Consider the following 24134-nt stretch of genomic DNA (forward strand, 5'->3'; position numbering starts at 1 on the left):
GAGTTAACACTGTACATAGTTTCTGAAGTTTGCAAGTGTTTGTGTGTTGTTGTTCTCTGCAGTAATGCTGGTTCACAGCAAAACGTACAAACTGAAGCAGAGCCCCTTGCTCTATTATCTGTCATCTCTGCCCAAGTACTCCCATTGTTCTCTCTGTAGGCAGTGAATAATCTGCTTGATGCTGACTTTGTGCTTTGGGCAGCACAAAGCCCTTACTCAGGAAAGTGACGTTTTATGTTTTTAAGTCTCAAGTATTGACCTTCATTGAAGACCATCAAAATGTTCTGAGCAGTTGCAGAGGACAGGCACTTGCTCTCATTCATGAAGCCTGCAAGAACATTTGGGATGTGACTTTCAAAAGCACTCATCACTGGCATAGCTCTGCAGACATTAAGTCAATGGGAGTTTTATTTCAGAGGGAGCAGTCAAGCCAAAATGGAATGCCCTACTTTATGTGTTAAAGCTGCAGGAGTGAGTTACAACAAAGCTGTTCAAAATAATCAGGGGTGTAGAAAACACAACTTTTATGCCAAGAAGCAGAACAAAATACTCCTGTTTGCCTTAATATTTCTTCAGTGGCTTACGTGTGCTACCTTGTCTGCCATGTTACAAAGTACAGACAAAAAAAGCAAGGCAAAGCAGTGGTGATTACAGGTCATCAGCATGAAGGGCCGCTGGGAGCTGAGAGTGGCTCACAGGGAGCTTAGAGAAGGTTGGCTGCCGTTCACAATCAGAGGTTCACAATCAGCTCAGAGTCTGCTCTTTTAGATACAAACTGTGGTACTTCTAAGGTTGGATTTATATAAATGGGGAGAACTGAAATGGAATTTGCACTGGGAGACGCACCATGAGCGTGTAAGTAGCTAATAAAGAGCAGCACAGCTCAGTCCTTCACATGTGGTGGGAGATGCACATCGTTCCTGGAGAGAGCTATTAGCAGTGCTTTGGTAGCAGTTTCTGTCATACTAGTTCTGTCTCTGAATTTGCCCGGGCTCTGTTCTTGTACACTAACCCCAATTGTGCTCCAGGGTGTTCTGCAGTTGTAGCATAAAGGATGACCTCTTGTATCCAGCACCTTTTTGCATGGGCGGAGTGGAGAGCAGCTCTCAGTGAACCTTCAGCTTGTGCTTCTCCATGCTGCTTCCTCTCAACGCTCTTCTCTCTTTGGCGCTGCCTAACTCTGACTCTGGCTGTCCATGGGGTTTTCCTTTGTGCTTGATCTAACCATGTGGTAGAACAATACAAATTGAACATGGTTCTGTCAAGCACCATGGAAGGCTGCATACTCCCTGCCGCATGGCATGCTGGGATACTTCTGCTGTTTTCAGAACCATCAAAAGGTGAGAGATTCCCCTTTTCTCACAGGAAAAGTCAAAAAGGTGATGTGTGTTGCTTAACCAGACTCCAGGCACCTGGGGACTGCTGGGGGAACCATGGTGACGTTGGGTCTGACTTTCCAAAGGGCTTGCATGCTGAATAACCGTTTCCAAGTAATTAATCTGTTTAGTTGCTCTTAGAAGGAGAAAGTGAGGCATCCTGTTGGTGAATAAGATTCAAGGGTGGCTCCAGTCATACTTACAGAGATGAAAACTCTTTTTTGTCTACTTACCTTATGAATAATGTAAACTGCATCTCTCTATCTGAGCTGTCCTGTGAGTCCTTCTGCTTGAGGGACTTTTTGATTGCCGTGTTGTGTAATGAGATGTCTGATGCTTAATGTAACCTTGGACCTGATTTGAGCAGTCTTACTGTGCTGGCATTTCATTACGAAGAAGTATGCTGCAGAAGAACTTTAACCTACAGGAGACTCTGCAAAGCATTATATCTTATCATGAAATGACACGGGTCATGTGGCCTGTATGGAAGCAGTTATCCAATGATCACATAGCTCAGAGCTGAATCAACATACTCTAATGAGCCCTTTTGGATCAGCCAGCATAGGTAAGACCTTTAATGTACTTCTTCCTAACTTTCCTCCCAGAGGTTATTACACATATTTCATAAAGTACTTTGAGGGCCTCGTGCAGAAGTTTTCTTGTATGGAAATGCTGTGTAATCCCACAGAGCTGCTGCATACCTGTTGTGGAGCATCAGAACGAGGACATATGTGATTTTTAGATTTTCTGTGTAATTACAGATAAGAATTAATGCTTTGGATGGGAAATGATATAAAACAATGTACATCCTGTGTTTTTTTTTTCCTCTGAAAATGTAAGAAAGTTGTGATCAAGTGGTTAAGTAAAGAAGTGAATGTCAGGATTCCTGGGGTTTCCGCCAAGTGTTAGATCCGTGATGTCCGTGATCTTATTTTTGCCAAATTTCAGACAGTTGGATCTATGTTTTATAGAAGGAAAATATCAGGTCAGTCATCATGCCTTGAATAAAAATAGCTTGATTTTTTCCAGAGCGCATCATTCAGCACTCCTTTTGAGTCTTTTTGGAATTGCTTATTTTTAAAAACTGAAATCAGGTTTTCTAAGCAATTGCTTACAAGAGCAGAAAAAGCTCTTTATCTGTGCTGCTTAATTTTTCTGTGTGAGTAGTAGAGAGGCCCCTGAAATATGTGAGTGCTTGGAAATGCAGTGTTTCTTTATCATGGTACTGCTGTTCTGTAAAATGGCATTTGGTGTTGCTCACTGATGCTGCATGAATTACAATGCACTGATACCTGGTAGCAATGTCACGTAGATTGTGAAATGAAAATGTTATCAGTGTCACTAGCAATTCAGATAAATAGCATTACCCTCAATAAAATACATGCCTTGCTCTTGCCTTGGCTCCTCATAATACTGATATTAAAGTTACTTCTTCCTTTTGGAAATTACTGAAAACTCCTGGTCATGTTTTACATTCAGCCAGGCTTCGCAGTGTTCTCATCTACACTGCACGTGTGCTTTCACATGTAATAAAATGACCAAATGGCAGCTCTGGAATAGTAAAATAAAGTCAAGTGTGTGCTCTGTGCACATCCTGCGTCTCTTTTCCATGGCTTTCCATGGGTGATTTTAGGAAAAGCTCTGCATGCATGGGTTGTTGATCGTGCTTCCTGATTCCTGTCATATCCACTCAGAGCCCTGTAGCAATGCAGCAATAAAGATAGCAATGGGTGTATGTACCTAACTAGTTCTGCAAGCAGATGGCTCCATTTCGTATTAGTATCCCAGATGGGAATATCTTAATAGAGCAGCCACCTGTCAAAGTGACCTCAAGGCTCAGGTCAAACAGTAAATTTTGTTTAGCTGTTGGCAGATGATTCCTGCTTTCTCACGGCCTAATGGGTGACTAAGTACTTGCTGAGCGTATTTGTGCCATTGAGAACTTCTGACTGTGCCTACCTGGGTAATTCGTATTCAAACCTTAATTTTATAAAATATTTTTATAAAGTTAAATAAAATGCAACAAGGAAGGAAGGAAGGTATGAAGGTCCCTTCCTCTCCTACTGAGTTGAGAGGGCTTTCGCCTGCTGTGTGGAGGCAGTGCACTGATGGCCGCATGACAACAGCTTCCCATGGCTGCTGCAGGCTGGAAAGTTATACATCATCAGGAGCGTCAGTATGATAAGCCAAAATGAGGTAAATATCCTTTATTGACTCTGCCAAAAAGCTTCAATGAAAGAAAAAAAAAACGAAAACCATCACCCTCTTTTCTCCTTCACAAAACGTCCTGCTTACTTTCTCCTCCTTCTCTGTTTTCCTTAGGAATATTAATCCTGTATCTGTAAGACAAAAATGTATACTTAATAAAATCTTACCCTGTGTAACCTCATGATGGTTGTGATTATTCATTCAAAGAATGCTTATATAATGCAAGTTAGAATTGCTTCTTCAGGGGTTAATTTGAGGAATTCCAAGACACTTTGTGATGACTGAAAAATTCTGTTTTGTTTTTTTTCAATGTGTACTATAACTGTAGCAGTTTTAATAAACTGATCCTTGTAGCTGTTCATAGTTGGCATTGTTTTGAGGAATCATAAGCAACCATAAGTACTGCTTTATAAGCCTAAGAAAATACAGCTGTTTATGGAATCAAGAAATTGTACATTTGTCACTTGACATTTTATCCAGACTGCCAAGCCTGCAATTTTTAGGATGGGAAATCAGATGTGCTTCTTTTTTTTTTCCCTTTCCCCTTCCTACCCCCCAAAAAAAGCATTTTAAATTATGGCTGTAAGAAGAAATGTTAAGTATGTTAGAAATACTTCAAAATGCCCAGTGCTCCTCATATTTTAAGTGCTGTGCCATCAGGCTATAAAACAGTAGTCAAGTCTCACTACAGATGTATAATTTACAAGAACCATGATGACCTGCAGGTGATTACCACCACAAAGGTGGTAGTGTACAAAGCTGCATGTTTAATGTTTGTCATAATCTAGCTTTTACAAAACCAAACCCAAGTGTATCAATGGAATCAAAATGTTAGATTGCTTGCGGAACTGCTTGCTTTCAGTGCATCACCCAATGCAAGTAATGTGTAACAGAAGTTAAAATGGTAGAAATTGTAGGTGATTCCTTTTTCCTTCTGAAAAAAATAAATAGTGTCCATTGATGAAATGAGTACTGGTGTAATGATCAGTCTGGAAGAGGGAAGCAGGTAAAGAATGTTGTCAAGTCTCTAAAACAAAATTTCAGTTGAAGTTTCCACTGCTGTTTTATGGTTCATTGCAAAATCTGAACATGCTCAAATCATTCCTGAGAAAGCGTTGAAATTGGCTTTTAGGACTCTGCAAAAGTTAAAACTATTTCTTGGTAGTTATGATTGCTGGATATTACACAGAATTCCTGAGACAATTCTGGAGTTTCCGTTGTGAAATATGAAGTGAGTGGGCAGGTATTGCATGGCGGGGTCTGTCTTGGCAACGCTTTGATTGCACACACATTTATTAATGCTGCTGGTTCCATGAAACACAGAGATCAAGTTTCAAACCTGCTGTTATTAAAAGAGAAAAACCAAATCAGAAAAGGACAGATTAGTTCACTGAGCCTAATTGGAAAAGCATTTCATTAGAATGGGTCAAAAAACCTAGTCAGAGAGGTCTGGCAATCATGGTATAACGGCACATGAGGGAGTGCTTCTCACTAAATATGGTCTACCCGTTTCTTAATTAAAATGAAAATGATTTAAAGTGCTATTACTTTCTTCTACTGTTTGTTTAATGCAGTTAATAAAGGTGTCTAATTGTCGGAAATTGTTGACATGGTACTCTTACACAGGGTTGGTCTCTAAGATAGCTTTAAGAGCTGAGGTTTGAAAATTTGGGGTTTTTTAATGACTTCATTAGAAAATTTTTGTCATTTGCATGCATCAAAATAACTCCTGCCTTCATGTGATTCCTCTTCCTATCTGCTGGAATAAGTGCAAAATCTGAAAAAATAACTTTGCTGGAGCTTCCTTGAAGCAGACCTCTCGGCTATCTACAGATGTAAAAAAAGTGCCTTAACAGGTATGCTGGTTAGGTAGGCAAGGAATTAATTTGTCAAGGGAAGAATGAAAAAACAGAGGCTACTCTGGGAGAGTCATTTCAAAAATTGTTGAAAAAACTTTTTGCAAGTATTAAAATTGAGTGCAGAAGCTTGTAGCTGACAAGAGGCAGTGTTGAAAACCAGTTCCATAAGTCTCTGATTGCTGCAGATATCAGGAGCTGTTTGCTGGAATGTATTTTCCCTTTATTGCAGGGTCAGAGGATTACAGAAGTAAATTCACTGGGAAGTGTTTCATGGATCTTGTCTGTCCTGAGAAGTGTCGCTGTGAGGGAACAGTTGTGGACTGCTCCAACCAAAAGCTCACCCGCTTACCCAGCCACCTTCCTGAATATACCACTGATCTGTAAGTGCTGCCTCTCCAAGATGTGCTCAGTCAGGCATGTTGGTTTTCCTAGATTTTAAAGGCTGTATAAGGGCTCTGCAAATCAAGGCACCTTGCCATGTGAAACTGGGTAGGTTAATTTTGTTCTGGAGGAGCACCACATCTTTCTTACTTCCTTAGCTCTCACGCTAAATACAGGCATGAGGAAGGAGCCATGGCCCTGCGCATCAGCTCCTTCTCCATGTCTTCTTGACATACTGCTTTGTCACGTGGCTCACACGAGCCATTTTCATGGTTCCTCTTCCTTTGACACCTTGTCAAATGTAATTGTCTTTTTCAAACATAATTGTCTTTTTTTGACCTTACAAAGCAGTATGTGAACTGTTGTTCCGAAGCTAAGATAGAAGAATATAGGAAAGAGATGTCCAGAAACACAGAGAAGTCTCTGTGTATAAAAACTGAACTCCATCAGAGAAAGGATTCGCATCCCAAGCCTGCCAGGATGGCGGCTTTTGCATTATTTTTGAAGATCAATGGAATTTTATGGGAAATGAATTGGTATCAAATTGCTTCTACTGAAGTGGACTAGATCTTCAACTGCACATCTCTTTTATAGGATGAATGAGGGAGATTTAGACATGCAAACAAAGCCTTGTGATGGTGAAGGTTAATAATATGTTACTGTGTGCACTGAAAGAAGGCATTCTTACACTGTCCTTTGGCATCACACTCTTAAAGGCATCCTGAGCTTTTATATCTTTTTACGCTCCGGGAGTCTGAGACACATGGCAGATAGTATCTTATTTGCAAAGGTCATAATTCTCTCTTTGTGACAGTCCTGTATGTCACAGAGATATATCTAAAGAGATCTGTGAAGCATTAAATGTCTTTTTGTTCTTTTCCCTTCAGGCGTTTGAATGACAATGATATTTCTGTTCTGGAAGCTATTGGACTCTTCAAGAAATTGCCCAACCTCAGAAAAATGTAAGTTCAAGTTATTTGCTTGTTAGAATTTGTGTTGTCTTGAACTTCAAGGAAGGAGGAAGGATTGAAGTTTTTTGGTTTGCTACTGTCGTAGCAGAATTTGTTGGTTTTAATGTAAATTTAAGGAAACAGAATGAGTTAACTCTTAGATTAACTCTTGGACAGGCCCAGTTAAACTATGGAGAGTAGTTTAGTAGTTGGTTTAATAAGCAGAAACTGGAGTTTCTTGAGGAGACAAAAGTCAGAATCAGCTGTTACCTGCTGTTTGTTCCCTAAGCATAAATTTTGCCATGGCAATTGAGGTTGCAGTCTCCTGTCACTTATTATATAGAAATAGATTTTATTTAGTGGAAATGAAATTGTGGAATGTTGTGTGTGCTTATCACATGCCTCCTTTTTCAGTGATACCATCAATCTGCTCTTCTGCATGAGTGTATGAATGTCACTGAGTATATTTCTCTGTCTGTCTGTAGTATTTAAGTCTTCCAGTGCCATCCTGTTCCAGAGAAGGACTCGTTCTGTAAAAGCCAGCCAGACTTGTTACAAGCTGTAAAATATTCACTGCAAGCTTCATTTCTCCTCAAGAATGCAATAGCTTTGGGGTTCTCCTCCTAAACTATACTTTAAAATCCTATGCACACCAACAGCCTGTTATATTCTAGGGAAAACTCCTCTCAGAACAAGCCGTTAGTATGTTACAACAGAAAAATAAAAGAACCAAGCAGAGCTTTTGCAGTTGGGCTGCAATCTGGTGGTTGTGTTTGTGGTAATTTGGTGATGAACACCACAGTGAAATGTTAAAATTAACCTGGAAGGTATGGCAGGATGAATGGTTCTGTGAAGTCTGAGTAGCACCCAGCTTGTTCTGTGTTGAAGTAAGAAGATCAACAGAAATAATATTATTCTAAACTTTAGCCATAAGCTCAGTGAAATCTGACTGAAAAGTGAACTGTGTGAACAATCTCACCTTGAGAGCTTCCTAAATCTGTTCATTTCCTATTCATAGCAACACATAAAGGAAACCTTGGCTTTCTGAAATTTTCTTTTGACCTCTTCCCTAAAATAAATGTCTGGAAATCGGATTAAAATTTATCACTATGGTAAATCAGGGAGTCCCTAAGGAAATAACAGCCCTCTATAGTGACCAGGTTGACTACAGAATTGTAGAATGTAGAATGGCTGGAAGGTGTTGGAAGGGACCTTAAAGCATTTCCAGTTCCAACCCCCTGCCATGGGCAGGGCCACCTCCCACCAGATCAGATCAATTCTGTCCCAGATCTTGAGCACCTCCACAGATGGGGCATCCACAGTTCCTCTGCACAGCATGTTCCAGGGTCTCTGAGTAAGGAATTTCCCCTTAACATCTAATCTAAATCTCCCTTCTTTTCCCCCTTTGCCTTATCACTATCAGACTGTGTTCTTTGGATCCTGCCAGAGGCCATAGGTACCTTGGGAAATACTCAGGACTCCTTTTCCACTGTCTTTCAGTATTTCAAGAACAGGTCCTGAGAGAAGTGTAGCACTGTGAGACCATGGGGTTTTTCTATAACGGGGGTTTGCTGTAAAGCCTGTCAGAATTTTTCTCATAGAAAAAAAAAAGTTCCTTGTCAAGTGCTGCAGTCATCATCTAGGAAACATTATTTTAGTGCTGGGAAGGACAGACTGAAGCTCTCTTGAGTTGCAGAGCAGGCAAAAGTTCCACTGCTTTTATTTTTCAAGATTTGTATCAGCAGTTGATTATTTTTTCTGGTAATTCTAGACTGCAAAGTATGTAATTTCTCATGTCTGTTATTCTAGTGGGTAAAGCCGTAGGGATGATACATTGACTCAGAAGAGTAATTGCTGTCATCTACCAACTTTCTGTTGCGTTCTGATAAGTGAAACTTTAATTTGGGAAAACAAATAAAGAAATTTGTAATTGACAGTACTTCAAGTGGTATTATAGGGCTCTATCTTCTTTACCCACTGTAAATCTTTTCTCTTGCAACTTTGTTATACTATTTAATCTTGGATTTCCAAATCTCTTGCATGGGAAGAGTACATGTAATTGGGCTTTTCTGCAACTGCTAGCGTATTTTTGGATGATTTTATGTTGTTGAAATGAGGAGGCATTATTTACTTTAATGAATGAAGTTGCTTCTCTACAGAGGTCCCTTGCCAGCAAAGAAAATTGAGATGGTTTGGCTGGTGTAAAGGTGCCAGTATTTGCATGCTTTGCCTTGAGCTTATGATCATCCATTAAAATTGCACCCATTTTTAGGAAACATGACTAAATATCTTTTAGATGGTAAAAAAATAACTAGTGAAACATTTAACTACAAATGTAGGTCAGTCTGCAGTCTGTGAGTTGAAAGTCAAAAGTCTTTAAAAAACTCATGCTCCTTTCCCACCACAAACATTTATTTAGTTATACATTTATTTCTGTACAAATGAGCATCATGGTGTGAACTGAACTATGAAAGGGATCATTGGGAGCAATTATTTATGTCAGTATTCAGAAGAGATGCTGAGCTATAAACGTTTCCATTGTAGAAATAGCTGAGCCCCTAAATTAAATGCATATGTCAGAGTATCCATCCCTGACTTGTTTTTAACTCACATTAAGTCTTTGTGTAAGTGTTAGCACGAAGTACAAAACCTCTGGAAAGCAAAACCAGCATTTAAGTATTCTATACACTTCTATATCATTTTTTGCTGATTGCTGGCATGCTCCTTTCTGGTCACAGAATGCACAGAATGCACAGAGGTGATGGACCACATGCTGGGCCCAGTGTCTGACAGTATTTCAGCAGACATAAACCAGCATACTCAAGTTTCCCACTTGAAACATATCTCCAAGACTCAACATTTCTAAATTAAGTGATGACTTCTGAAAGGAGCAAGACCCACATTATTCGTGTCTGAGGCCAGGCTGTCCTGTTGCCATGTCTTCTGTCAACTTTTATCCCAACAAGATTGCCTGTTCTTCTGAGCATTGTAGCCCAGGTGCTAAGCTGATACTTTGTCATTTGTTTTATATCACCTGGAATTGGATTTTGAAACTATTACTCATGCTGTGTGTAGTGGGATCATTTCTGGAATAAGATACTGTTCAGTATTAGCAATAGTGTTGGAATTTGGCATCTTCTTGGGAACAAGAGTGTATTTTTTACTTTCTCTTTTTTATTGTAGACAGTGAAACAAAAATAGTGCTGCCTGTCAAAAGCCTAAACAAATAGGATTACTCACTACAGCCTGTACAGGACTTCATAAGGGCGTGCTTGAAGGACTGAGGCCCAAGGTTTTCATGTGCTGTGGCCTTTTACATGAGTGTTTTAAATAATTAAAAGCCATTTATTTTTATGCATTTCTAAGGGCATTTTATCATTCAGAAGCTCTCTATTCACTGGGTTTTTCACAAACATGAAATATTCAGAAGATTCACTTTTCATTCCATCAGGACTTCATTTGACTTTCTAGACTGAAGTTCTCCAGTGTTGATCTACAACAAACATCTTGAGGCTGCAGAGGCAGAGTAAATATTTAGAAAACAATGTTGTGTATTGCAGTAGGTGTGAACGGAGAGTTAAATGATACTCATTTCATTCTAAAAGATGGTATTAAATTTAAATGCCTAAGAGCTCATGAGTGCGCATGTTAAAATTTGTATCAGATGCATTCAGTCACACAGTTTTTTACATTTATACCAGTGGTCAGTTTAAAATAAAGACTGTGGTTTGCTAAATAAACATGTTTCAATATGATGATCCCTATTTCAGTGGTAGTAATACTGTTTCTGCTGAGCACCCAGTCCCAAGCAGAATCTGTAAATTCAAGGATGTTAATCTGTGTTAAAAAACCCTGTTTATAGCAGGTCTGAGACACTTACCGTCAATGAGATGAGGTATTAGAGCTGGTAATTCCATGGATTTAAATACTCTTGATAATCTGATCTGTATTTTTAATAAGTGGAGTGAAGAGAGCTATTTGTAAGTACATTAAATACACTTCTGAGCTGCTCTATCCTCTCCTTGCTGACTGCATGCTTTACTAGATAACCACTGAAAAGCATGTAACTGTCCTTCTCCTTTCCAGTGTGATGATACGTGTTTTGAATGAAACACTAATCCTCTTCTTTTTGTGACTGGTTGTCTCTTTCCAGAAATCTGAGCAATAATAAGATCAAGGAGATTCGAGAAGGCACGTTTGATGGAGCTTCAGGAGTTCAGGAGCTGATTCTGACAGAGAATCAACTGGAATCAGTGCATGGACGAATGTTTAGGGGCCTTACGGGGCTGAAGACATTGTGAGTGCAAACACCTGTCTTTCTCTTTTCCTCTGTATCTTGAGTGGGAACACTCAAATTCAGCAATGCTTGCTAAAATCTGTTACTAGAAAACAAGCTCGAACGCAGTGTCTTGTTTCAGTGTGATGAACCTGCAGTAAATAGCTGAGTAAAGTCCTGAGTAGGTGAGAGATTGATGTACTTTCTGTAGAAGAAAACGGATTTTCAAAAGTTTCAGGAGCAACTTGATGGTGAACCTGCCAAATTTAGGTGCTTTTAATCACTTAATACTTACACTATTTCCTATAGAAACAAGGTGTGTGGGAATTACCTGCTTGGCAGGGGGTTGGACTCGATGATCTCTGGAGGTCCCTTCCAACCCCTACAATTCTGTGATTCTGTGAATGTATTTGTTAGCTATTAGTTCATCTACCCACAACCCCCTCCATCCAATTGGAATTGTTGGTCTGTGTAAACCAAACCTCAGAGGAGAGGAGGAACCTAAGGGATTTTTAATATCCTATAAGCTACATGAAATCAGCAGGAGCCAAAGAAAAAAGTCTTGAATTATTGCCACCACCAAAAGCTGGTGTAGCTAAGCAGTTTAAGGTGGTCCTAACCAAATTATTGTAGGTCCTGCTGGCAGAAGGTAGCTGCCCCGCTCACTTTGCACCAGGAATAGCTGGCCATGAGCACACACGTGGCTTTGAGATGTCCAGATAGCCCCAAGTGCTATAAAACATACCTGCAGCTGTACTATTAACATGGTTGCGGTTGGGGACAGTGCATATGAGGCACAGAGCACAAATGCATAAGAAATCAGTTTGGTGTTACTTTTGCTCTTAGAACAACTTTGCAATTTACTTCTTATAAGTATTGCTTATACATAAACTCATAGTAAGTAGCATTCATTTACTTTCAAGTTAAAAAATATATTGGAAGAAGGCTCAAAGACAGGATTTCAAGATGGCATCCTATCAACTCCTTTTCCCTATCCTGAGAAGCAGTCAGGCCTCTGGTGACCGCAGAGACTCATGCCAAACGATGAGTATGATCTGCATGTGAAAAATACCCACTTCTGCACAGTCTCCCTGCTGTGGAAAGAAATCACTTGATGAGGTGGCTGCTGTCATTATGAAGACTCTAGGAATCAAAATGAAATTTAAAATCTGCAATGTATTCATCATTAGCAGCAAATGCATCTTATGTTGCACAATATCATCGCACGATTCCTTCAGTACAAGTATGAAAAAAATATCCAGGCTTCACTTGGAGGACTTTGGCCTGTAATGACAAATAGGGATCTTTTCTTCTGTTATTCCTTAACATTATTTTCCTGTGGTTACAGCCATCTGTTCTTTAATGTAAGCATTTTACTAAGGGAATTTAAAATATTGTTCATAGATACTAAATTAATTTTCGTAATGTAAAGCAGTCTGTAGCCATACTCCAAAAGAGTAGTCAGCATTTTTTAAATAAAAAGATACTTAATATTCAGGTCCTGCTGACCTGACCTACATTTCTCCCTAGCTGATAAAGCAGTCTAAATACACACAGCATGAAATGAGGATCTGTAAGTATAAGTTTTCATTCAGGAAGGGCACACAGTGCATGGTATACCATGGTATGAAAGCAAAGGTTTAAGCTTGAGGGACGTATATGTCTATCCATTGATTAACTTGTTCTGAACACTAAAGTTAAGACCTTTTATGAAGAGGCCACGCTGGACAGAGTTGTAGTCCAGTTCTTGAAAGACTTTTTCCTAAAATGTAACAGATCACCATGAAATATATATTGTAATCCAACCACCTTTCAGAACTACTGTCTGATACTTCACGTACAGAACTGAAAAAATGTTTCCTACTGCTTCAATATATGAATTTCCTGAAGTGACCAAAGCCACTGAAGGTCTTATTTTTTGTGTTTACACTCACCTTTTGGAGCCTGTGACCTGGCTTTCAAGCACCTTAGTACTCCATGTACAAGGTGTGAGTTCTGTGTCTGGGATTTTTCTGAAGGCTTCATTCCTGTTGCAGCACAGAAACTACTGAGACTGTGGTGGCTGTGATGATTATTGTATGCAGAGAAGAGTAATGCTAAAGCAGTGCAGTATCCAGGTCTTACGCACTGAGTGTTTGTGATTACACTGTGATTTCTTTGCTATATTTAATCTCTCTTTGGTGTTTCTGAAAAGTCTACTGTTCTAATACCTAAATGCCCAACTTGCAGGAGATTGCAGGCCAGACTTCTGACAGAGTCTGAATTTTCGTTGTTCACTGCAAGAATGTGATACCATAGAATGAACAGTCCTCAGTTCAGAGCATCAATCTACTGGAAGAGCAGCATGAGCTGCATGTATTCTGTATATTTCTGATTGTGTGCTTTAATTACTAAATAATTTTTCACCTAAGTAGAGATATTACAATGGTGATGTTTACAGATCCAGCTATTGAGTGGCATGAATTGTAACAAATACTCATAAGCCTTTTTTTGCTATGGAGAGAAACAAGACACTACAGTCTTTCAAATTAATTAGAAATTATCGTGGAGTTCATTGTTACCATAACAACTCAGAGAAAGATATCTTCTGATACACAGCATTGATTCATCTGATACAAACACAGAGCAAAAAATAAAACAATTATGGAATGGTTACTGTTACCTGTCCTGTCAGTGATACTAACAAGATTTCAGAGCTTGCTTTACATCTGGAAATGTTTCTTAAGCTATCCCTTCATTTCTGCTAAGGACTCTCTTTCCTTCCATGCTTTTGCATTGTGGATTACATCCACGATAGAAGCCATGCAGTTAGTGTTACTGTCACACATTTCTGACAGCCTTTCTCAATGCATCTCTGAAATACATCTTGCTCTCAGACACTTAGTAAATCAAGAGACTTGAGAGTATTTAATTCAAGTTTACCACTAGTGATAACGTTAATTCCAAACTAATTTCACAGGTCAATTTTCCATCAGTTCCTAATGTTATGTAGAGGAAATGCATTTTAAATTCAGGAGGCAACATTTACATGAGTTTAGCCCTCCTCTGGCTGTTTAGTCCTACAGCAGTCAATAAAAATGGAGCCTAGTGATTGCCAAACCATCTGTTGATGCCCTAGAAACTGAACATCCTAGCTTGAAACTGTACCCACTCCCAATATTTCTTAAGTTCTTTCTTAAATCTTTTCAGGATGCTGAGGAGCAACTCTATCAGCTGCATAAACAATGACACCTTTGCTGGACTGAGCTCGGTGAGGCTTCTTTCTCTGTACGACAATCACATCAGCACCATCACACCTGGAGCCTTCAGCACATTAGTCTCTTTGTCTACAATGTAAGTTATCTTAAAATGTGAACGTTGTGGTGTTTTTGTTCCATACTTTCTTTATAAGGAGACAGCATTTGAGTTTCAAAATCAAGTGTCTTATTCCTATTTGGAAAACCTCATTTAAAGAAAGAAAACCCTATCCTGAAATCACAGGTTTGAAACCATCAGGGTATCATTCATAAAGCCATCAGAACTGTTGCCAATTTGATGTTGCCAATTTCAGGCAGAATGACTGCATGTTTTGCCATGTTAGTGCAGTGCACCGGAGGGTTCATGTAAAGCAGCTTCTTCAGATTCAGAGCTGCGTAGCTTATCTTACACTTGAGCTCCCCAAATCTTCATTAGTTTCAGTGGAGTAATTTTGTAACGGCAGCCTTCTTGGATTTCAGTCGAATAAGATAAATATCAGAAAAAAACAAGTAGCTAATGCGTAGATTTTCAGAAGAGCCTAATAAGACAAAATACTCCAGCCCTACTGAATGTGAATTTGAAATTTCTAATCTAAGCTTTTCTGATAATTGTCTTATATTTCTGTATGGGAACTGCTGAGTCACGGCCTGAACCTCTGATTGATCACCTGAGGTGAGCCATGAGTCAGCCAGAGGAGCACAGGTGAAGGCAATTCACCTGTGCTGCCGGAAGGGGTGGAGCCAGGTTCCACCCCTCCTGGACCTATTTAAGAGCTGGCTACCAGAGGGGAAGGATCTCTTCTGGAGATCCCCTCTTTTGGTATCTTCTAGTGAGCTCAACCCAAGGGTAAGCTCTTCTACTTATTCTCTTTTGTGATCCTTGTTTGCTTTGCCTTACTCTTTTGATTATATTGCAATTATAACATCTTGATATCTATTGATTATACACAATTGTATTGTGATTATAACATCTTGGTTATACAATTTCTCAGTACTTCTTTGAAGCAGTTCCATTGCTGTTAAAATATTCTTCTGTACTTCTTACAATGTGTCCATTTTAATAAAGTACAGATTGATAAATATGGAGAGAAAGTCTGCTCTTTGTTTCCAGCTGTGAATGTGGACCCTGATGTTGCTGTAAGTGGAAGTTGTCTGATTAATTCACTTCACACTGCCCTGAAAATAGACCCTAATTGTCCAATAAAAACAAACTATTGGAGCTATTGCATTTCAGGTTTTGAACCTAGATTTTGTTTTCATTTATTTTCTGTAGCCCCAAAAGCCCCCTTGAAGCTGGAGAACAAAGAAATAAAGACAACCAGATTATTTTTATTGACTGTTTTCAAGTCACGGGTCAAATTTAGTGGTAGTTACTGAAAGCTTGTTCTCTCAGTGCTGCAAGCAGTGCCTGCCTGCTTATTGCACGATTGCTTCTGTATTTCCTTCATAGCTGTAACTCTGAATCAGTCTGTAAAGTCCCTGCCTTGTTTGCATGGATGTGTCTTTGTCGTATTTTGTTAGAAGATGCCCAGTTTCCTTTTTTCAGCTGCAGATGACAAATGTTAGAATTTATAGCAAGAGAAGCTAAAGCTGCTCGTAATAAGACTGCATTGCTTTGGCCCTGGCTGAGTATCATGTTGGTCATGGCAAGTTTCTACTGGTGTCTTGAAGAAAAGTTTTGTTCATTTTTACATTCTGTACATTTTTAGGTGATCCATGAACAGTACAGGCAGGAGGAGGTTTGCTTTTGACTTCTTGTGACACTGGGACATAACAGGGCATAATGATCTTTCACAAATAAATCCGAAATGCAAATGTGTTCATTTCCTAGAAGCACTCTATTGTAGGTAGTTACGTGAGATGACAACACTGTTGAAGATGTATACTATAACTGCTTTCCCCATTCAGCCCACACTTGCGAGTTAATTAGGATTTGCAATGACTCAACTCTGTATCTGCCAGTGGGAGCCAGAACCTACAAAATTTAACGTTTCTTTCCTTTTTTTATCTTGGTGTATTTACAGCTCTTAAAAAAATATTGCTCCTTTTATTATTGCTTCACTGATACTATCAAAACATGGACAGCTCTGAAAATAATGTGCTAATGGTTTTCAGTAGTGGAGAAGCATCAATTTTGTAAATTACTGAGGAAAAGAATAGCAGTTCTTATTAATTGTTACTAGTCAAAATATGTATTTAGCATCCTAATTGGAAGTGCACCTGCACTTTTGTATACGTGGTATTCGGTCATGTCTTTCAGTCCTTATAGTGTCAATTGGGCATGTTTGTAAGCAGAACTGCCTCTTCATGACTTAAGCATGCAACTGTTCTCTCATAAACTTCACTTGAATCCCAAGATGTATTCAGCCTAATTTCAACAATATCCAGACGCGTTTCAGCATGTTTTTCTAGCAAGTCACCAGAATTCATGTAAAGGGTTAATATTCTATCCTTTGCAATTTTTAACAGAGACGCTTGTAGTAGGATATGAATATTTCATTTCTCAAGACTTCTATTCACCCTTGATTTTGAAAATATGTTTGTGTCCTTGAGGAAGCACTTATGAATTTAATGTTAGCAAGACATCTTTGCTAAAAGCGTGATTGCTTTGCTTCTGTTACAGTGGTTAAATATTGCATGTGGGAATTCTGATTACTAATTATGAATTTTTAAAACAATTTTCCCAATGTTTGTGATAAGTTCACTTGAACAGCCAGATTCCAAGATAAAATTATGAAAAGAATTGGCTGTCCTGGACTTTCAGTTGCTTTTCAAGTCACGTAGGGGATCTCTTGTCCAATGTGACACTTCAGAGATCCTTAATCTCACAGTTTTGCCTTGGAAAGAGTATATATGTGCTCACGTCACCTTGATATTAAACAAAGAAGAAAGAGGCTGGTCTTCAGTTGGACAGAGGATGAAATTCAAGTGCCACTAAAGTGGCAGTAGAACACATGTGATTGTGACAAGATAAATCTTTAACATTTTTCCCTGTATTTATTTAACTTTCAGAACAACAGATTTATTTCTCCACTCATTTAATATGTTGCTTGGTTGCTAGGAAAAGTATAATCCAAATGTAAGCCAAGGATTTAATATTTTTAGTGATATGTTAACCTGTGTTTGCCAAGAAAAAAGGTGAGGGTTTGTGGATAGTTGCTGCTGCTCGGCTAATGGGCAGTAACACATGAAGTTAAAGAAACTTCTATAAAATGAGCATAATTACTATTCTGATGGGAGTGATCTGTAGGCTGACCATATGAATGTTTCTGCAAGTTTTTCCTTACTTTCTGAGCTGCATGTTTTCTAGTAACCTGATTACATATACCTGCTGCTTGTTTCCAATTGTGGGTGACTTCATTGTAAGGATTTGTGTCATGGAAGTTGTTCTGTGAATATGATCTCACTCATTTCCATCAGTGAAACAAATGATGTTTGAAGCAATGGTTCACTTAGGTTTGGAGGTCTAAACTCTTGGTTTAAACACACTTCATGCCAAAGTATGTCTGTATGGAAAGTACATGAGGTGCCCTGCATATGGACCCAATATGGATTAAAAAAAAAAAAAAACAAAAGGGAGAATAATTCAGAAAGAAAGTAACCAAAATTAGATGGATGTTTTTATTTCTGCATGTTCCAACTGAAAGCTTCTTCATAACCTGTTTGTTTTTTCATCTTTATACATCACATTAGCCTTGCCACCAAATCCTAGTCAGTATGTAGTAGGTTGAGCATTCTTATTATCAAGCATTCAACTGAGTACTGTAGTCCCTGTTTCTCCTCTACAACACGTACAACAGTCTCTGCTGGCTCCCCATGTAATTACAGATGCAGAGCTCCTGGCTGCTGCAGTGATTGTAGTGTGCAGTGACTGGAGTGTGCTTTTGTGACACGGAGAGCAGCTGTAACTCACGTTTTGCTGATGTCATGTTGACCTAGGACCTACATCAGTTAGGAATTTGTTTGGATTTGTTTTCTTGTTGCTGCACCTTAGCTGTGCCAGATGTTTTCACCTTCAGCACTATTGCATTGCAAAGGATTTGCTTGGTTGAAAACCTAATGTGATCTTGGCTTCACATTTAAGTTTCCAAAAGTATGTTGCAAGTGAAGATTTCCAAGACCTTCAGCTACTGCACCTGTATTTGAAGTGTGTGTTTCTTTAGGAAACATTTTTTGTTTTAAGATATGATGTGCTATGGAGGAATTTCATGATCTATTTTTCTGTTCTGTTGAAATGAGAAGCCTTGGACACACGTATGATGTGAGAATTCCTTCAGCATTAGTTTGGACACTGCATTTTCCATACGTGAGGCTCTGACGGTTCATTTTTCTTCAGTATGGAGTCCTAAACTCAGGCTATTGATTCTCTCTGTATTTGTGCAGAAAAAGAGTCAGCCTTCTCTTTTACCAGGACTGTCAGCCTCTTGCCTTCATTTTAAATTTAATTCTGAAACCCACACAAATAATATATACGAGTTTTGGTACAGAAAAAAAAAAATTCCAGGATTCTCAACTCTAATTCTAACTAGCTTAGAAAAATCCTTGTTCAAAATAAGTGTCACCTTACAGTCCTTTCAAGAAACACAGGCTATTAAGAAAAGCATGTGAATGATTGCTTCTCTGTACCAATATCTATGTTACAGGTGTCCCACTGAGAAATGGCTGTGACATCTATGCTTTTGTGGCCTGACAAGAGAATGGATAGAGCTTTCTTTTTTCAAACACTGCTAAAACAAGCTGTGCTATAGATCCCTTCCTCTTAGAGAGGCTGTCAGTGTGTTTCTTTGTGTCCTGCACACCGTAGTGCTGTAGCAAAGCTGAAGCTGTTTTGGAAGGATATTCTGGAGTGGTTGCAATTTGATGCAGACCTCGTGAAGTCCAGAAAGCAGTAAATCATGTGTTTTTCAGATAGTACTGAGCATAGAAGGGAAATTTCATAAGGAGTGGCCCAAGCTGACAGCGCTGCTTAATATACATCTGTGTGTATATACGTATGTGCATGCAGGCAACCTTTATGCAGCTATTTCTGTAAGCAACCCAAAAGAAGCTCCCACCCCACTGCACATGTGAGACAGTACTGTAGGTGTATGCTAAGCTTTTGTGTGGCATCAGCTGAAGTCACCCCTCTGAAGATCGTGCATATATGTGCCACTGTGTGAATTGAGTTTAGGCTTGAGTGTGGGCTATAGCTTGAGCTTAAATACACTTGTGAGTAAAGCCCTGTTGGTGATGCAAGTGCATCTAAATAATAGATACAGCAGTAAGTACTTTGGTTTATAAACATATATTTATATGCATATATATTTTATTACAACCCTAATTCCTATCAAAACTGCATAGCATGTGCTCTGTCTGTAGAACAGAACAGGATCTCACAGAAACAGATGGCAGGAAAGAGTCTGGACATGGAACCTGTCTTTTTTCACTATTTATTTAAGTATTTCTGTATGTTCTTTTTTTGATGCAATTATGTCTTTTTCCGTTTCAGCAATTTGCTGGCTAACTCCTTTAATTGTAACTGTCATTTGGCCTGGCTGGGAAAGTGGCTGAGGAAGAAGAGAATTGTCAGTGGAAATCCACGCTGCTTGAAACCCTTTTTCTTGAAGGATATTCCAATCCAAGATGTAGATACCCAGGATTTCACCTGTGAGGGTAAGAAAGTCCAGTCCAATTTGGTGTCTGTGGTAATGTTGATCCTGCGTCAGCACCTCCCTGCCTATCAGGCAATAATCCATGGTGAACATTTCTGTTTAATGATAATGAAGACAGCCTTCTGCAGCTGAAGATCACTGTTCCCTATCAGTTTACTTTCATTCTTGTTGTCCACATTCTGCATTTCCACTACCCTCACTTAAAGAACAATTTCATGAAAGACAAATGCTCTGATCTGTATAATCTCAATATAACCCTAGCTCTTCCTCCCACTTCCTTATTCATGCACGTAGTTAAAATTCTTTGAAGCCTGTGGGAGTGATCTTTGATTGGAATTTATTCTGTATTTGGGGAACTGCTTGGTTTAACCGTTAGCAAATGAATGCAGGGAAATAATAAAAAAAAATGCAGATGGTCCTTTAAAGACTCAGTGATGCTTAGTGCCTTGCTATGTCCATATGTTACAAATGAAAAAAGAAATTCCTTAGATGTCATTATTCTTCAGGTAGTTCTTACGATCAAGCAGAATTTAAGGAAAATAAGAAAAACTGACAGACGAAAACACTGCTAACTAACTTGTAGGCTGTAGTTGCTTTAAGGCTCAGATGTGTTGGTACTCATACCTCTAAAGAGACTTTGAGAGTAATATGAGTTTCCTACTTGGAGCTGAAATGAACTTCTGCCCTAGTCAGGCAACCTGGCAGCAGGCCCAAACGCTTTGGACTCAGAGCACAAGGGAACCAAGTTTAGTCTTTAAGGAATAATTAGCTTTTAGTTAGGAAAGTAAAAATCCTGGTCAATGAAATGACATTCCACACTTCAGAGCTTTCTCCATTGCACAGGCAGTGAAACAGCTGTGGTGAATGAAAGGTACATGGTGGCAGGATGTGAAAAACAGAATTCAGGGGAAAATGGAATATGCTGAATATGCAGAAAATACATTTTCTGCAGGTTTCCAAAAGGCTTTGAATTTTGTTTCCATCTGCAAAGCTCAACTAGAGAGGGAAAAAAAGAAAAAAAGAATCCCTGTTCTTTTGTAAACTAGTCATGCTTCTCCATCCCACTGAATACAAATGACTCCCTGCCCGTACATTTATGGGTAATTTTGTTATCTTGTAGCAGGAGTTCCACTCCTATTCTTTAATCTCAATGCTCATGGGTACATCCAGCAGGGAGAAGGAAGAAACAGATCAGTCTCAATTAGTCCTTGCATCAGTTTTCAACAACTGAAGGCACGTAATGACAGCTGACTGTGCTCTGGATCGCAGCCCTGTGTCTCGGCACTGGTCCACTCAGGCTGCCTGTGCTCTCAAACAGTTGTGTGGTTCCCCTCACTGTCATCTACAGAATGTGCCACTAAGTGTTTTCTTCCATATACATCGTGATACTGTATTATGCATTTGCTTCATGTTTTGTAAAGCCTGTTGTTTTTGGGGAAAATCCATGCCTGAGTGTTCTTAACTTCAAAGACTTGGTTTGTTCTGCAGAACCTATTGTTCTTCCATTATGGGATTTAATCTGTTTATGGAACTTTGAATCCATTTTTGGAAAATGTAGATATTTTTATGTGTGCACAGATGGGCAGCCAGCAGTTGGAAGTATGCTGCTCAGTTTGTTGTTTGCCTGGTTGTTCCTGTCAAAAGCAATGAGATTTTCAATTCAAATGATAAATGAAGTGCCAGGCTGATGTTAGAAAATAAGAAATTAACGTCTAAAAATTGAATTTATAGAAAAGTCTTCCTTGAACAGAGTAGATCGTGAATGTCATCTGTCTAGATGATTTTGAGGATAACATGTTATCCATTTCACCATGTCCATCCTGGGGACAGGGGAAAGATTTAGGATTCACATAACTGATTTTACAGTATTTGAAAGATTACAGAGAAGTAGATACTGCTTGGGAGAAAATATATATATAATATATTTATTTAAAAATGCGGCCATTCCATTTTTCAACTGTTGCTCTTGTTGCCTGAAGAACTTGTATGTTGATCCATAGAGCAACTTCAAAGTTCTGTGATGGTCAGCCTGGATTCAGGGATGTTCCTCACTGCTCCTTGTAAGAATCTGCTGTCAAAGTGCTGCGTTGAAAGCTGATTTCCCTTCTGAGCATCCCATTTCTCCTCTGCAGGTAACGATGAAAGCAGCTGCTTGCTTTCTCCTCCTTGTCCTTCCCAGTGTACCTGCATGGACTCGGTGGTACGCTGCAGCAACAAAGGGCTGCGAGTAATGCCCAAAGGAATTCCCAAAGATGTGACTGAGCTGTAAGTTACATTTCACGTGGCTCCTTTCATGAGAAGTTCGTGACATTACATTGTGGGGAAGCTTTGTGGGTCCTTTGGGGCTTTTACCTTTGACTTCAGTGACAGAGTGGCTGGTATTTTGTGTTGTGGTGCTTTCTGTACATTTTAACTGTTGTTATTTTTATATTTATTTGTCCCTTGACCAACTGCATTGCTGTACAATGGGAACAGAGCTTATCTGTCCTTGCACTCATTAGTTCTTTGTTGGGAACAAGTGCACATATTAGTATCAAATGATTCCGTAGTGCTTCTGAGCTGCCTGAACTCACGATAGGCATTTTGAAAGGACGATGAAAATGTATTCCTGACTTACGCAGCTGTGAGCTAATTATCCTCTAAGGAGACAGAAAGGAGGAAAAAAATCTGCCATGTGATGGAAACAAACAATGAGTTTTCTCCAAGCCTCATGAAATGTCTAAAATAACTGATAATTAGATTACATGGTAAAGTAAACAAATCCTAGTTGAGAACTATCTTTCTAGGCTTCTTTTCAACTACTCCTTACTATTATACTGGATTTTGATTCTTTCCAAAGAAAGAAAATACCTTGGTGGCACTGCTTTGCTTAAACAGTTGGCAGTGGAAATACAGAGCTTTTCTCCTATAGATTCTTATTCAAATCTATCCCAGGTGAATTGTTCCTGAAGCTTTTTACAAGCTCATCAATATTTCTGTATGAATGTAGTTGGCTGAGTTAGTTGTTGTGTTCACTGAATTTTGTAATGGATGAAAATCATTTCTGCTTTACCCCATTCAGTAATGTGGCAACTGATGAGTGAAATACACATCCTTTTACTTCCTTTGCAGTTGAAGGGGGTTGTCTGTTTTTAGCTATGTTGTAGTCAAATACAGGGCCTTGTTACTTTAATGGGGAGTGGACTGAGAGTGTGTGTGGGAATTAAAAATAACGTTGATATTTTGTACAGATTAATACATCTATGGGAACACTGGGTATGTTTGAAGTGATTTGAATCCAAAGCCAAGTCCAGGCCTGTGTATTACTTTATATATTGTCATCCATGATAAAGAGTCTATACAGTTTCTACTCTTTTCTTGTTCAGATCTTGTTCTTGTTCAAATATGACTTGCCAAGAATAAGATAGCACAGATTTTGCTTTGATTTCCACTGCCATTCTGAGGAATTTTTATCCTTAAATTTTGCATATCGGGTTTTACTGATACTATCCGATACACTGACAACATAATTTTCACAAAAAGAGTGAAGCTAATCTCACATTTTTGAAAACTGCTACATTTCTGAAGCTATTTCTTTGGCAATTGAGGCAGTAGCCTGGAATTGAGCAGTTTGAGTTCATAGAGGCTTACATGACTGTCTTCTTCAGTAGGAGCCTCATGGCTATGCAAGCTTCTAGTTCTGTTTTCTGCTTTCAATCCAGAAATGTGTCAGCAGAACACAGTCAGCCATGGACAGGCTGGCTCAGAATTGTTCATGTTCTGCAAATACAATCTTGAATCTGTCCCAACTGTCTCCCAGTTCAATCCTGATCACTTTTCTCTCAACCAACTCCTTATAAGTATCTATGCCAAAAAATGAGCTGCAGTTACTGAAGCAAAAAAATTTGTGAAAACAGTGAAAAGAACAAAATTTACAAAATGAAATAAAATCAGTCTTACTTGCCTTTCTTCTGCTTCCAGATTAGCATGCTAACCATAATCTAGAAGACAATGTATCAAGTTAATAGCGTGTAGTTTTTACTGTGCTCTATTTGAGAACTGTCATAATTGCTGTGGCAATCAACATCTCCTGTGGGACTCCACCTCTTGCCTCACTTTGAGGACCACAGCTGTTTGGCAGACTGAACCCAATAACTGTCTGAACGCAGTGGTTAGTTTTGTTCAGTCAGTTTACACTCCTCACACCAAAATGCCCTC

The 24134-nt window shown here is 39.0% G+C and overlaps 1 protein-coding gene across 7 annotated transcripts in view; it reads left to right on the forward strand.

The window, feature by feature from the left end:
- The window catches only part of SLIT3 (slit guidance ligand 3), a 513774-nt gene that overhangs the window by 398734 nt on the left and 90906 nt on the right, over positions 1-24134 (forward strand). For all 7 annotated transcript variants that reach the window (XM_048960347.1, XM_048960350.1, XM_048960348.1 and 4 more), the window contains 6 exons: positions 5673-5823; positions 6712-6786; positions 10928-11071; positions 14240-14383; positions 19775-19938; positions 22070-22202. In XM_048960347.1, coding sequence (XP_048816304.1) covers positions 5673-5823; positions 6712-6786; positions 10928-11071; positions 14240-14383; positions 19775-19938; positions 22070-22202 — 811 coding nt within the window. The remainder of the gene's footprint in view (positions 1-5672; positions 5824-6711; positions 6787-10927; positions 11072-14239; positions 14384-19774; positions 19939-22069; positions 22203-24134) is intronic.

This window comes from Lagopus muta, chromosome 14 (genome assembly GCF_023343835.1).
Source record: "Lagopus muta isolate bLagMut1 chromosome 14, bLagMut1 primary, whole genome shotgun sequence".
Lineage (NCBI taxonomy): Eukaryota > Metazoa > Chordata > Aves > Galliformes > Phasianidae > Lagopus > Lagopus muta.